Genomic DNA, 14,212 nt, shown 5'->3' with positions numbered 1-14,212 from the left:
AGGTTCGTCGGTGCTGGAAGACAGATGGGCCACAGGGTGAGGGGGTATTAGATCATGGGGTAGGAGGCGTGGTGAAGGGGGTGCGGGGTTATTAAAGGGGGGAGTCCCTGCGCTCAGAAGCCTTGCACCCAAAGTCACCCCCTCAGCACGGTTCGACACGAGGAGCAGCATCGGTAAGTTGGTAAGGAGGGGGAAAGAGACGGTACTACGGGCAGACGCCACCCTCGATGCGTCCCTTGGTGAAAGCGGGGTTCCCCCACAAAACGAAAAAGACACCCAACAACGGAGTCAGAGACGTGTGCTTTATTTTCGACAGGTTAAAAAAAAAATCACACAAGGCACTTAGAACCCTTCCAAATGTTGTGGGCAAAAGAGATCTAGGGCGGTCCCCACCCCCAGCTCAATTCCCCTCTTCTTAATGTTCTTCCCAAAGGCTTCCCCTAAAAACCCACAAAGAGGCCCTCTCCCGTTTTATGGGTGGAGATAACTCCCCCTTCCAAGGGAACCCCATTATTTGGATAGCTTTACTCTGCTGATTGCCATGAAGCTATCCCTCCTGCGTAGAACACACACCCCGTCCTTGGTTTGTGTACAGGGAATCCCCCCCTCTACCTTCCCCAACCCCAAACAAGACCCTGAGATCCATTGCCTTCCTCTCCCAATCTCCCACTTAAGTCCCCTAAGAAGGGATTTGTTTCCCATGCCAACTCACTCTGCTGCCAATCATGGGAACCAGGCCACCTCCGCTAACCAAGTACCTCTCCTGTAAAGCTACCTACAAGTCCCATCGGATTGGACACTACATCACCCCCCACCCCAATGTCCCTGCCACGGAGCCGAGGAAGTTCGTCCATCCATCAGTCCGCTGAAGGCTGGGGCCCCATCAGAGCCGAGACGGGGCACCCCCGCCAACCACCATGGTCTCCCCTGTGATGTAGTCAGAGTCCGGGGAGCAAAGGAAGGAAACCATGCCGGAACAGTCCGATGGGACTCCAAGCCTGAAAGAAAAAACATAAGAGAAGCCATGTTGGATCAGGCCAATGGCCCATCCAGTCCAACACTCTGTGTCACATAAGAACATAAGAGAAGCCATGTTGGATCAGGCGATGGCCCATCCAGTCCAACACTCTGTGTCACATAAGAACATAAGAGAAGCCATGTTGGATCAGGCCAGTGGCCCATCCAGTCCAACACTCTGTGTCACATAAGAACATAAGAGAAGCCATGTTGGATCAGGCCAGTGGCCCATCCAGTCCAACACTCTGTGTCACATAAGAACAGAAGAGAAGCCATGTTGGATCAGGCCAATGGCCCATCCAGTCCAACACTCTGTGTCACATAAGAGAAGCCATGTTCGATCAGGCCAGTGGCCCATCCAGTCCGACACTCTGTGTCACATAAGAACATTAGAGAAGCCATGTTGGATCAGGCCAATGGCCCATCCAGTCCAACACTCTGTGTCAAACAGTGACCAAAAAACCCCCCAAGTGCCATCAGGAGGTTCACAAGTGGGGCTAGAAGCCCTTCCACTTTGCCCCACCCCCAAGCACCAAGAATACAGAGCATCATTTGCCCCAGACAGTTCCAATAATATGCTGTGGCTAATAGCCACTGAGGGACCTCTGCTCCACATTTTTATCCAATCCCCTCTTGAAGCTGGTTATGTTTGTAGCTGCCGCCACCTCAATCCCACATGTTAATCACCCATTGGGTGAAGAAGTACTTCCTTTTATCCATTCTAACCCGACTGCTCAGCAATTTCATTGAATGTCCACGAGTTCTTGTATTGTGAGAATGTCCACGAGTTCTTTCTCCATCCCATGCATAATCTTATAAACTTCGATCATGTCACCCCGCGGTCGACGTTTCTCCAAGCTAAAGAGCCCCAAGTGTTTTAACATTTCAAAGCCCGATTAGGGGGCGGAGGAAAGAGAATTGCTTCAATGAGGTTCATGGTGGAAGAGAGAGGAGGGAGGGAGGGAGGGAGGAAGGAAGGAAGGAAGGAAGGAAGGAAGGAAGGAAGGAAGGAAGGAAGGAAGGAAGGAAGGAGGGAGGGAGGGAGGGAGGGAGGGAGGAAGGAAGGAAGGAAGGAAGGAAGGGGGGAGGGAGGGAGGGAGGAGGGAGGGAGGGAGGGAGGGAGGGAGGGAGGAAGGAAGGAAGGAAGGAAGGAAGGAAGGAAGGAAGGAAGGAAGGAAGGAAGGAAGGAAGGAAGGAAGGAAGGAAGGAAGGAAGGGGGGAGGGAGGGAGGGAGGAAGGGAGGGAGGAAGGAAGGAAGGGGGGAGGGAGGGAGGGAGGGAGGGAGGGAGGGAGGGAGGGAGGAAGGAAGGAAGGAAGGAAGGAAGGAAGGAAGGAAGGAAGGAAGGAAGGAAGGAAGGAAGGAAGGAAGGAAGGAAGGAACTTTTTCTCCCTCTCTCAAAATACTAGAACTTGAGGGCACCCAATGAAACCGATGGGCAGCAGATTCAGGGCAGACAGAGAGAAATACTTCTTTGACTTGATCAACTGACTAAAATGTGGACTTCGCTGCCAGAGGATGGTGTGATGGCCACAGGCTGGGCAGATTCATGGAGGAGAGGTCTATTAATGCCTACTAGCCATGGTGACTAAAGAGATCCTCCATGTTCAGAGGCCATCAGTTTCTCAGCCCAGGGCCAGTAGGCAGCACCAGGGGAAGGCCTCGGCCTCTGTGCCTTCTTGTTGGGCCACCGGAGCAGCATGTTGGCCACTGAGTGCGACAGGATTTTGGGCTAGATGGATCCTCACTGGTCTGATGCAGCAGGATTCTTCGGAACGAAGGAAGGAAGAAGAAGATGATGATGATATTGGATTTATATCCCGCCCTCCACTCCAAAGAGTCTCAGAGCGGCTCACAATCTCCTTTCCCTTCCCCCCACAACAGACACCCTGTGAGATAGATGAAGATATTGGATTTATATCCCGCCCTCCACTCCGAAGAGTCTCAGAGCGGCTCACAATCTCCTTTCCCTTCCTCCCCCGCAACAGACACCCTGTGAGGTAGATGAAGATATTGGATTTATATCCCGCCCTCCACTCCGAAGAGTCTCAGAGCGGCTCACAATCTCCTTTCCCTTCCTCCCCCGCAACAGACACCCTGTGAGGTAGATGAAGATATTGGATTTAAATCCCGCCCTCCACTCCGAAGAGTCTCAGAGCGGCTCACAATCTCCTTTACCTTCCTCCCCCGAAACAGACATCCTGTGAGGTAGATGAAGATATTGGATTTATATCCCGCCCTCCACTCCGGAGAGTCTCAGAGCGGCTCACAATCTCCTTTCCCTTCCTCCCCCACAACAGACACCCTGTGAGGTAGATGAAGATATTGGATTTATATCCCGCCCTCCACTCTGAAGAGTCTCAGAGCGGCTCACCATCTCCTTTACCTTCCTCCCCCACAACAGACACCCTGTGAGGTGGGTGCGGCTGGAGAGGGCTCTCCCAGCAGCTGCCCTTTCAAGGATAACCTCTGCCAGAGCTATGGCTGACCCAAGGCCATGCCAGCAGGTGCAAGTGGAGGAGTGGGGAATCAAGCCCGGTTCTCCCAGATAAGAGTCTGCACACTTAACCACTACACAATCTCCTTTATCTGCCTCCCCCACAACAGACACCCTGTGAGGTGGGTGGGGCTGGAGAGGGCTCTTCCAGCAGCTGCGCTTTCAAGGACAACCTCTGCCAGAGCTATGGCTGACCCAAGGCCGTGCTAGCAGGTGCAAGTGGAGGAGTGGGGAATCAAACCCATAAGAATCTGTGCACTTAACCACTTAGCAAGAGCTACGGCTGACCCAAGGCCATTCCAGCAGCTGCAAGTGGAGGAGGGGGAAATCAAACCCGGTTCTCCCAGAGAAGAACCTGCACACAACCACTTAGCAAGAGCTATGGCTGACCCAAGGCCATTCCAGCAGCTGCAAATGGAAGAGTGGGGAATCCAACCTGGTTCTCCCAGATAAGAGTCCGCACACTTAACCACTACACCAAACTGGCTCCCTTCTGAAGGAAGGGAGGGAGGGAGGGAGACAGAGGAAGGCAGAACAAGAAACACAGGAGCAGAAGGCAGGGGAGAAGCTAGACAGGAAGGAGGTCAGAGGTAGGACAAAGTGGAAGGAGGTGGTGCTATGCACTGGTTGGAGTCAGAAGAAGGGAAGCAAATGGACTATCTAGCAATTGGGTTTTGCAGAAACGGCTATGGATGGACCCAAACCCAAGCGGAGATCTAGGCTACGATTTATTCAATTCAGGGTCTTGGAGGCTGGTTGCTGAAGCCCCAGATTCACCAGGCTAGATCGAGGGACCTGATTGTTCCCCCAACCCCACTGCCATCTCATTATGGTTCTATGGGCCGTCCCTGCCTTGCACTTCACCCCACCTGCCTTCTGGAGGAATTTCTGAAGTTCATTTTGGAACTGGTACATGAGGAGTTTCCCACACCTGGCATTTCACAAGTCTCCTCTCACCCCCTTCTCTGCCTTTGCAGGTCACCAATGCACATCGGGACACATGCCCATGGATTAAATATGTGTGCCAGTGCCGCCAAGTCACAGCTGACTGACAGTGGCCACAACAAGGGGCTTTCAAGGCAGGTGAGAAGCAAAGGTGGTTCAAGGCAGGTGAGAAGCAAGGGCGGGTGAGACGCAAAGCTCTGCCAGCTCTTCCTTGGTGGTCTTCCATCCAAGGACCGAGCCTGCTCAGCTTCTCACATCTGGTGAGATCAGACCCTACCATGCCACCGCCCCTCCTGACATTGATTAGATACCAGCAAAAGGAAGAATCCCAGAGCAATCATGCAATTTCATCTAGATTTCTCGTGGCACAGCATTTTCATCAACGCACATTAATGGGAGGGGCCGTAGCTCAGTGGCAGAGCATCTGCTCAGCATGCAGAAGGTCCCAGGTTCAATCCCCGGCATCTCCAGTTAAAAGGACCAGGCAGGAGATGATGGAAAAGACCTCTGCCTAAGACCTTGGAGACTAACAGAGAAGGGCTGTGGCTCGGTGGCAGAGCCTCTGCTTGGCATGCAGAAGGTCCCAGGTTCAATCCCCGGCATCTCCAGTTAAAAGGACCAGGCAGGAAGTGATGGGAAAGACCTCTGCCTGAGACCCTGGAGACTAACAGAGAAGGGCTGTGGCTCGGTGGCAGAGCCTCTGCTTGGCATGCAGAAGGTCAAGGGTTCAATCCCCAGCATGTCCAGTTAAAAGGACCAGGCAGGAGGTGATGGGAAAGACCTCTGCCTGAGACCCTGGAGACTAACAGAGAAGGGCTGTGGCTCGGTGGCAGAGCCTCTGCTTGGCATGCAGAAGGTCCCAGGTTCAATCCCCGGCCATCTCCAGTTAAAAGGACCAGGCAGGAGGTGATGGGAAAGACCTCTGCCTGAGACCCTGGAGACTAACAGAGAAGGACTGTGGCTCGGTGGCAGAGCCTCTGCTTGGCATGCAGAAGGTCCCAGGTTCAATCCCCGGCATCTCCAGTTAAAAGGACCAGGCAGGAGGTGATGGGAAAGACCTCTGCCTGAGACCCTGGAGACTAACAGAGAAGGGCTGTGGTTCGGTGGCAGAGCCTCTGCTTGGCATGCAGAAGGTCCCAGGTTCAATCCCCGGCCATCTCCAGTTAAAAGGACCAGGCAGGAGGTGATGGGAAAGACCTCTGCCTGAGACCCTGGAGACTAACAGAGAAGGGCTGTGGCTCGGTGGCAGAGCCTCTGCTTGGCATGCAGAAGGTCCCAGGTTCAATCCCCGGCATCTCCAGTTAAAAGGACCAGGCAGGAGGTGATGGGAAAGACCTCTGCCTGAGACCCTGGAGACTAACAGAGAAGGGCTGTGGCTCGGTGGCAGAGCCTCTGCTTGGCATGCAGAAGGTCCCAGGTTCAATCCCCAGCATCTCCAGTTAAAAGGACCAGGCAGGAGGTGATGGGAAAGACCTCTGCCTGAGACCCTGGAGACTAACAGAGAAGGGCTGTGGCTCGGTGGCAGAGCCTCTGCTTGGCATGCAGAAGGTCATAGGTTCAATCCCCAGCATCTCCAGTTAAAAGGATCAGGCAGGAGGTGACGGGAAAGACCTCAGCCTCAGTAGACAATATTGATTCTGATGGACCAGGGTTCTGATTCAGAATACGGCAGCTCTGTGTGTTTGCGTTTGTGTACCAATCCCCTGCAAGGGTTACGGAAAGAGATGCAGAAGGCAAACCACGCCCAGGTAGCAGCATCTGCAAAGGGCGATGCCAAACCCAGAAAACGATGGGACCAAACTCCAGGCTAAACATGCCTCAAGTTGCTCAGGATTTTATAAGCTTCTTCCAAGTTCCCACCCTCCAACCAAGAGGTTCCTAACTCAAATTCCAAAACCACTGAACAGAGGCAGCCTGCTCAGGAGGGCAAGAAAGCAGATGTGGAAGTGCCCGAGAGGACACGGGAGGGACTTTAGAGTTCGGAAACAGTGCTTCTTTTCTCACTGACTGCCCCGAACTGCTCTGTTCTCAGAGGTCTGCAGCAATCTGTATCAACAGAAGCATAGCGTCCAGATCACGTGATGTGATGGTATCGCTTTATTCTGCTCTGGTAAGACCTCACCTGGAGTATTGTGTAAGGATATAGACAAGCTGGAACGGGTCCAGAGGAGGGCGACGAAGATGGGGAGGGGTCTGGAGACCAAGTCCTATGAGGAAAGGTTGAAAGAGCTGGGGATGTTTAGCCTGGAGAGGAGGCGGCTGAGAGGTGATAGGATCGCCATCTTCAAATACTTGAAGGGCTTTCCTGTAGAAGATGGTGTGGAATTGTTTTCTGTGGCCTTGGAAGGTAGGACCAGAATCAATGGGTTGAAATTAAATCAAAAGAGTTTCCGGCTCAACATTAGGAAGAACTTCCTGACAGTTAGAGCGATTCCTTAGTGGAACAGGCTTCCTTGGGAGGTGATGGGCTCTCCTTCCTTGGAGGTTTTCAAACAGAGGCTAGATGGCCATCTGACAGCAATGAAGATCCTGTGGATTTGGGGTAGGTATTTGTGGGTTTCCTGCATTGTGCAGGGGGTTGGGCTAGATGACCCTGGAGGTCCCTTCCAACTCTCTGATTCTATGATCCATCTGGTGGTGGAGGAAAAGGCTTCCATCTTGCAGCTTACTTATGACAACCCTGCAGGATTTTCAAGGCAAAGGATTCTGCCGCTGCCTGCCTCCCTGTAGCGACCCTGGACTTCCTTGGTGGTCTCGCATTGAACTATTAACCAGGGCTGACTCTGCTTAGCTTCTGAGATCAGGCAAGCCTGGGCCATCCAGGTCACAGCAATTTACACAGTATCAAAAGGCCTCTCTGGGAAACCATGACTGAGCCACAAAAGTGGCTGGGCACAAAAATAAGAACGTAAGAGAAGCCATGTTGGATCAGGCCAAAGGCCCATCCAGTCCAACACTCTGTGTCACATAAGAACACAAGAAAAGCCATGTTGGATCAGGCCAGTGGCCCATCCAGTCCAACACTCTGTGTCACATAAGAACATAAGAGAAGCCCTGTTGGATCAGGCCAATGGCCCATCCAGTCCAACACTCTGTGTCACACAGTGGCCAAAAAACCAGGCGCCATCAGGCAGTCCACCAGTGGGGCCAGGACACTAGAAGCCTTCCCAATGTTGCCCCCCCAAGCACCAAGAATACAGAGCATTCCTGCCCCAGACAGAGTTCTATCTATACCCTGTGGCTGATAGCCACTGACGGACCTCTGCTCCATATGCTTATCCAATCCCCTCTTGAAGCTGTCTATGCTTGAGGCCGCCACCACCTCCTGTGGCAGTGAATTCCGTGTGTTCATCACCCTTTGGGTGAAGAAGCACTTCCTTTTATCAATTCTAGCCTGACTGCTCAGCAATTTCATTGAAAGTCCACAAGTTCTCATATTGTGAGAAAGGGGGAAAAGTGCTACTTTCTTCAAGCCCCAAGCGTTTTAACCTTTCTTCATAGGGAAAGTGTTCCAACCCTTGAATCATTCTAGTTGCCCTTTTCTGCACTTTTCCGAATGCTATAGTATCTTTTTTTGAGATGCAGTGACCAAATGAGGCTGCAGCATCGATTTATACAGGGACATTACGATACTGGCTCATTTGTTTTCAATTCCCTTCCTAATAATTTGCATCATGGTGCTGGCCTTTGTTTTACTGGAAAGAAAGCAGAGGGAGGCCTTGTAGGCTGCTGTGGGGGTGATGGACTCTAGGCAGCTGGATCCTGAAGAGCAAGGAAAGGAAAGGTCCCCTGTGCAAGCACCAGTCGTTTCCGATTCTGAGGTGACGTTGCTTTCACAACGTTTTCACGGCAGACTTTTTGCGGGGTGGTATGCCATTGCCTTCCCCAGTCATCTACGCTTTCCCCCCGGCAAGCTGGGTGCTCATTTGACCGACCTCGGAAGGATGGAAGGCTGAGTCAACCTCGAGCCGGCTACCTGAAAGCCCAGCTTCCACCAGGGATCAAACTCAGGTCGTGAGCAGAGAAGCCATGTTGGAGCAGAGCTTAGGACTGCAGTACTGCAGCTTTAACAGAGGCTTTAAACACACACACATAAATATACACAGTGTGTGGCAGCTAGGGCTTTTTTTTTGGGGGGGGGGGTAGCAGGATCTCTGCATATTAGGCCACACCCCCCCGATGTAGCCAATCCTCCAAGAGCTTGGAATTCTAGCAGGGGCTCCTTTGCATATTAGGCCACACACCCCTGATGTAGCCAATCCTCCAAGAGCTTGGAATTCTAGCAGGAGCTCCTTTGCATATTAGGCCACACACCCCTGATGTAGTCAATCCTCCAAGAGCTTGGAATTCTAGCAGGGGCTCCTTTGCCTATTAGGCCACACACCCCTGATGTAGTCAATTCTCCAAGAGCTTGGAATTCTAGCAGGAGCTCCTTTGCATATTAGGCCACACACCCCTGATGTAGCCAATCCTCCAAGAGCTTGGAATTCTAGCAGGAGCTCCTTTGCATATTAGGCCACACACCCCTGATGTAGCCAATCCTCCAAGAGCTTGGAATTCTTGCAGGGCCTCCTTTGCATATTAGGCCACATGCCCCTGATGTAGCCAATCCTCCAAGATCTTGGAATTCTAGCAGGAGCTTCTTTGCATATTAGGCCATGCCCCCCTGATGTAGCCAATCCTCCAAGAGCTTGGAATTCTAGCAGGAGCTTCTTTGCATATTAGGCCATGCCCCCCTGATGTAGCCAATCCTCCAAGAGCTTGGAATTCTAGCAGGAGCTTCTTTGCATATTAGGCCACACACCCCCTGATGTAGCCAATCCTCCAAGAGCTTGGAATTCTAGCAGGAGCTTCTTTGCATATTAGGCCACACATCCCGATGTTGCCAATCCTCTAAGAGCTTATAGGGCTTTTAGTAGAGGGTCTGCTGTACACTCCAGGAGGATTGGCTACAGCAGGGGTGTGTGGCCTAACAGGCAAAGGAGTTCCTGACACAAAAAAAGCCCCGGTGGCACCTAATTCAAGCAGGCCATTTCTGATGTGGTACAGCCCCGTCAGCAGTAACATATAGGCAGGGATTCCCCGTCTTCTGGAGCTTGTGAGCACCTTTGGAATTCAGAGTCAGGGTGGTGGGCAGAAATACAAGATGGCTGCCAGGGGAGGCAGAGACAACTGCAGCATGTCAAGGAGTGAGGTTATGCCACATCACTGCAGTAGTAACTCCTCCAACGTTTCAGGCGGATGCTCCGTTCAACAGGAGGCCGCTCCATCTCCACAGCCAATCGGATCTTCAGCAGCCAATCGGAAGTCCTGCTGGGCAAAAGCCCTGACTGATCCCGCCCACAGTCTAAAAACACTGGTTTTGCACCAGTTTCGACACCTCCCCCCCCCCCCCCCGGCTTAGAGAAGCAGCAGGCGGGCGCTCTATTCAAAAGGAGGCTGCTTCATCTGCACTGCCAATCGGATCTTCAGTAGCCAATCGGAAGTCCTGCTGGGCAAAAGCCCTACCTGATCCCACCCATGGTCTAAAAATACTTGGTGGATGCCAGAAAAGGTGTTGGTGGGCGCCACCAGACGACCAGCAGCTCCCCACCGGTACTCTGGGACGAAAGCGGGGTCCTTACCTCCGGATCCGCATGGTCTCCATCAGCTTGCTTTCCATGGCTTTGTCCTGCCAAAGCTGAAGGGGAAATGCTCATAAGTTTGGCCTGTTCTTTCCCAGGCTGGCCCGGTTCCCCTCTCCACCCTCCGGTACTTACGGCTGAGCTGAACTTGGTCCGGATCAGCCCGGGAGCCAGGGCGTTGATGCGGATGTTGCTGGGGGCCAGCTCGGGGGCCAGAGTGCGGGTGAGGCCCAGGAGAGCCGTCTTGCTGACGTTATATGGGCCCAAACCCTAAAGGAGACAACAAGCAAAGAATTGGAGGTGGGGAGGCTGAGCTGGAAGGACAACTGGCTGTAGGAACGATCGATGGGCAAAGCTGGTTTGGGGACAGGTGGCTGTGATTGCTGCTTAGAGCAGGGGTGTCAACCATGCAGCACGGGGGCCAAATCAGGTCCCTGGGGAGCTCCTATCAAGCCCCTGGCCAACTGGCTGTCATCTGCTTCCTTCTCCCTCTCTCTTGCTTCCTTCTGCATCACAGTTTGCTTCGCCAGGCTTGCTCAATCGCACAGGAGCTACAGAGCAAAGCCTCTATTTTCTCCATTTTGGCTGAGGCTCCTCGCTTGGGGAAGAGAGAGGGAGGAATAGCTTGCTTTGCCAGGCTCTCTCAATCGCACAGCAGAGCTACTGTGCCAGAGCTACCGTGTGTCTTTTCCTTCTGTTGGCTGAGGCTCCCTCTCTCCTGATCCCCTGGGGAAGGAAAGAGCCAGAGCTTCCTCTGCCCAGTTCCCTAGATCGCACATGAGGGATGCAATGAAAGCTCCTTTAAGATCAACAAGTGCTAATGTTTTAAGCATATTTTAAGGTTTTTAAAAAATATCTTTGTGTTTGTCTGTGTGTTTTATAAAGTTTATATCTCTGCCACCTGGCATTACGTTTAACAAGATCTCACTTATGTCATATCTGGCCCTCATAAAAAATTTTATTTATTTATTTAGGCAGGCTCGGGGAGGCTCACAAATTTGAGGTCACACAGTTACATTGTGTGACCAAATAAAATGAAACCACAATAAAAACAATTTCTAAAAACATCTACCTATGTTGGTCTCAAGGTTTCAGAGTGGCGCTTAGCCATCTGAGTGGCGCTTAGCCATTCTAAGAGCTCCTAGGATCGCGATAACGTAAAGAGGTAGACCGTCGGTGATGTTTCTATGAGCCAATCCTGCTGCTGCAGATGTTATCATCATAAAAATGCCTGGCGGAAGAGTGCCGTTTTGCAGGCCCTGCGGAACTGTGAAAGCTCTCGCAGGGCCCTGATCTCTTCCGACAGCTCATTCCACCAGCTAGGGGCAGCAACGGAAAAGGCCCCGGCTCTTGTTGGATTTGAGCCTCGCTTCTCAGAAGCTGGGGACTGTCAACGGGTTTTGAGACCCTGACTGAAGTGCTCGCTGGGGCATATGCAGGGAAAGGTGGTCCCTAAGCTATGCAGGACCTTGGCCATAGAGGGCTTTATAGGTAATAACCAGCACCTTGAAACAAATCCGGTACATTATCGGTAGCCAGTGCAGTGCTTTCAGCACAGGCCGAACGTGCTCCCGTAGAGGAACTCCCATTAACAGCCTGGCTGCAGCATCCTGCACTAGCTGGAGTCGCCGGATTTGGGACAAGGGCAGCCCCATGAGTTCGACACCCCAAGCTTAGAGAAGCAGCAGAGTTTGATGCCTTGTTTTTAAGGACCCCTGAGTCTTGGAAACTTCCCATCAGTTTCCCAAGTCTGCTTTCTGGGCTGCAATGCTTAATCAATTAGATTAATCTTTTGATGGTGTACTGCAGGGGTGGCATCCGCCAAGTGTTATTAGAAATTGGACAGGCCCAGGTGGGGCTTGTGCCCAGCTGGGCTTCTGATTGGCTGTGTAGATTCCAAGGCACCCTGTCAATCAGAGCTTCTCTCTGAAGCAAGGCCCCTAAAGGAGACAGCCAGCAAGGAGCCGGGAAGGAGACTGAGCTGGAGGAGCCTCAATCCCTGAAATGGTGTGGTTGGCTCCGCTTCCTGCAATGGCCATTTTGTTGCTGGGCCCACTCCCGGGCCCACCCCACCCCCCGCCCCCCAGTGCCAGAGGCGCTCAAGAAGACCCCTGGTGTAACACGTACAACGAAATCAAGAGAGGAAGGAAGTAAAAAGCTAACGCTGCAACAAAGAGAAAGGCACAAGAAATATAGTAATAAAAATGTTGTGATGCTATATAGGAAAACATTTTGCTGTATTCTTTGGGGGATTTATGATACAACACAATTAGCTACTCAGTATAAGAACGTAAGAGAAGCCATGTTGGATCAGGCCAATGGCCCATCCAGCTCAACACTCTGGGTCACACAGTGGCCAATATATGTGTGTGTGTGTGTATATATATACACACACACATATATATACACACACACACATACACACACACACACACACATATATATATATATATACACACACACATACTGTGGCTAATAGCCACAGATGGACCTGTGCTCCATGTTTTTATACAATCTCCTCTTAAAGCTGGCTATGCTTGTAGCTGCCACCACCTCCTGTGGCAGTGAATTCCACATGTTAATCACCTCTTGGGTGAAGAAGGACTTCCTTTTATCCGTTTTAACCCGACTGCTCAGCAATTTCATCGAATGCCCATGAGTTCTTGTATTGTGAGAAAGGGAGAAAAGGACTTCTTTCTCTACTTTCTCCATCCCATGCATCATCTTGTAAACCTCTATCATGTCACCCCGCAGTCGACGTTTCTCCAGTTTGGTGTAGTGGTGAAGTGTGCGGACTCTTATCTGGGAGAACCGGGTTTGATTCCCCACTCCTCCACTTACAGCTGCTGGAATGGCCTTGGGTCAGCCATAGCTCTCGTAGAGCTGCCCTTGAAAGGACAGCTTGTCAGAGCTCTCTCAGCCCTGCCCACCTCACAGGGTGTCTGTTGTGCGGGAAGGAGATAAAGGAGATTGTAAGCTGCTCTGAGACTGATTCAGAGAGAAGGGCATGATATAAACCTAATTAAAAAAAATTCTGGCTTTTACGAGGATATCTGCAGCAGATACAGCAATTAGCCTGTTAGACTTCAGTCTCCAGTAGGGTTACCAATTTCAGTTCAGGAAATACTTGGATGTTTGTGGGTGGAGCCTGGGAGAGTTTGAGGAGAGATGGGAGGGTCTGAGGAGGGAAGGACCTCAGCGGGGATATAAGGCCACAGAGTTCATTCTCCAAAGCAGTCATTTGCTCCAGAAAAACTGATCTCTGCTCAGAGATTGATTGTAAAGTCGGGAGATCTCCCAGCCCTATCTGGAGCTTGGGAACGCTCAGGGCTTTTTTGGTAGGAAAAATCTCAGAAGGAACTAATTTGTATATTAGGTCACACCCCCTGGCATCACCATTGTTTCACACAGGGCTTTTTTGTAGAGAGATCCCAGCAAAAACTCATATGCATATTAGGCCACACCCCCTGGCACCATTGCTACATGGAGGGTTTTGCAGGGAGAGCCCAGCAGGAACTCATTTGCATATTAGGCCACACCCCCTGGCACAACCATCGTTACATGTGGGGTTTTGCGGGAAAAGCCCAGCACGAACTCATTTGCATATTAGGCCACACCCCCTGGCACAACCATTGCTACATGCAGGGTTTTGCAGGAGAAGCCCAGCATGAACTCATTTGCATATTAGGCCACATCCCCTGGCACAACCATTGCCACATGCAGGGTTTTGCAGGAAAAGCCCAACATGAACTCATTTGCATATTAGGCCACACCCCCTGGCACGACCATTGCCACATGCAGGGTTTTGCAGGAAAAGCCCAGCATGAACTCATTTGCATATTAGGCCACACCCCCTGGCACAACCATTGCTACATGCAGGGTTTTGCATGGAAAGCCCAGCAGGAACTCATTTGCATATTAGGCCACACCCCATGACACCAAGCCAGACGGAACTGCATTCCTGTCAAAAATAAAAAAAACTCTGGGCACACTATTCTTCAATAGGAGAAGCTGAGTATAGAATGAGTAAAAGTAAGCGGTCAGCTTTTGTGTAGTTTTTACTTTGAATAATGTGACTGTTGGACTTTTTAAGAAGTATTTAAAGGAACCAGAGGGCATCTCTGTGTGTGA

At 51.5% G+C, this 14,212-nt stretch overlaps 1 protein-coding gene across 1 annotated transcript in view; it reads right to left on the bottom strand.

The window, feature by feature from the left end:
* Positions 1-282: 282 nt before the first annotated feature.
* LOC132583743 (dehydrogenase/reductase SDR family member 4-like) overlaps positions 283-14,212 on the bottom strand; it is a 206,255-nt gene continuing 192,325 nt past the window's right edge. The window contains exons 7-9 of the mRNA XM_060255394.1: positions 10,217-10,351; positions 10,082-10,137; positions 283-998 (exon numbers count right to left, since the gene is read on the bottom strand). Coding sequence (XP_060111377.1) covers positions 884-998; positions 10,082-10,137; positions 10,217-10,351 — 306 coding nt within the window. The 3' untranslated portion in view covers positions 283-883. The remainder of the gene's footprint in view (positions 999-10,081; positions 10,138-10,216; positions 10,352-14,212) is intronic.

Source organism: Heteronotia binoei, chromosome 15 (assembly GCF_032191835.1).
Source record: "Heteronotia binoei isolate CCM8104 ecotype False Entrance Well chromosome 15, APGP_CSIRO_Hbin_v1, whole genome shotgun sequence".
Classification (NCBI taxonomy): Eukaryota; Metazoa; Chordata; class Lepidosauria; order Squamata; family Gekkonidae; genus Heteronotia; species Heteronotia binoei.
The sequence above is the reverse complement of the archived record's forward strand: the minus strand, read 5'-3'. Positions and strand labels throughout refer to the sequence as shown.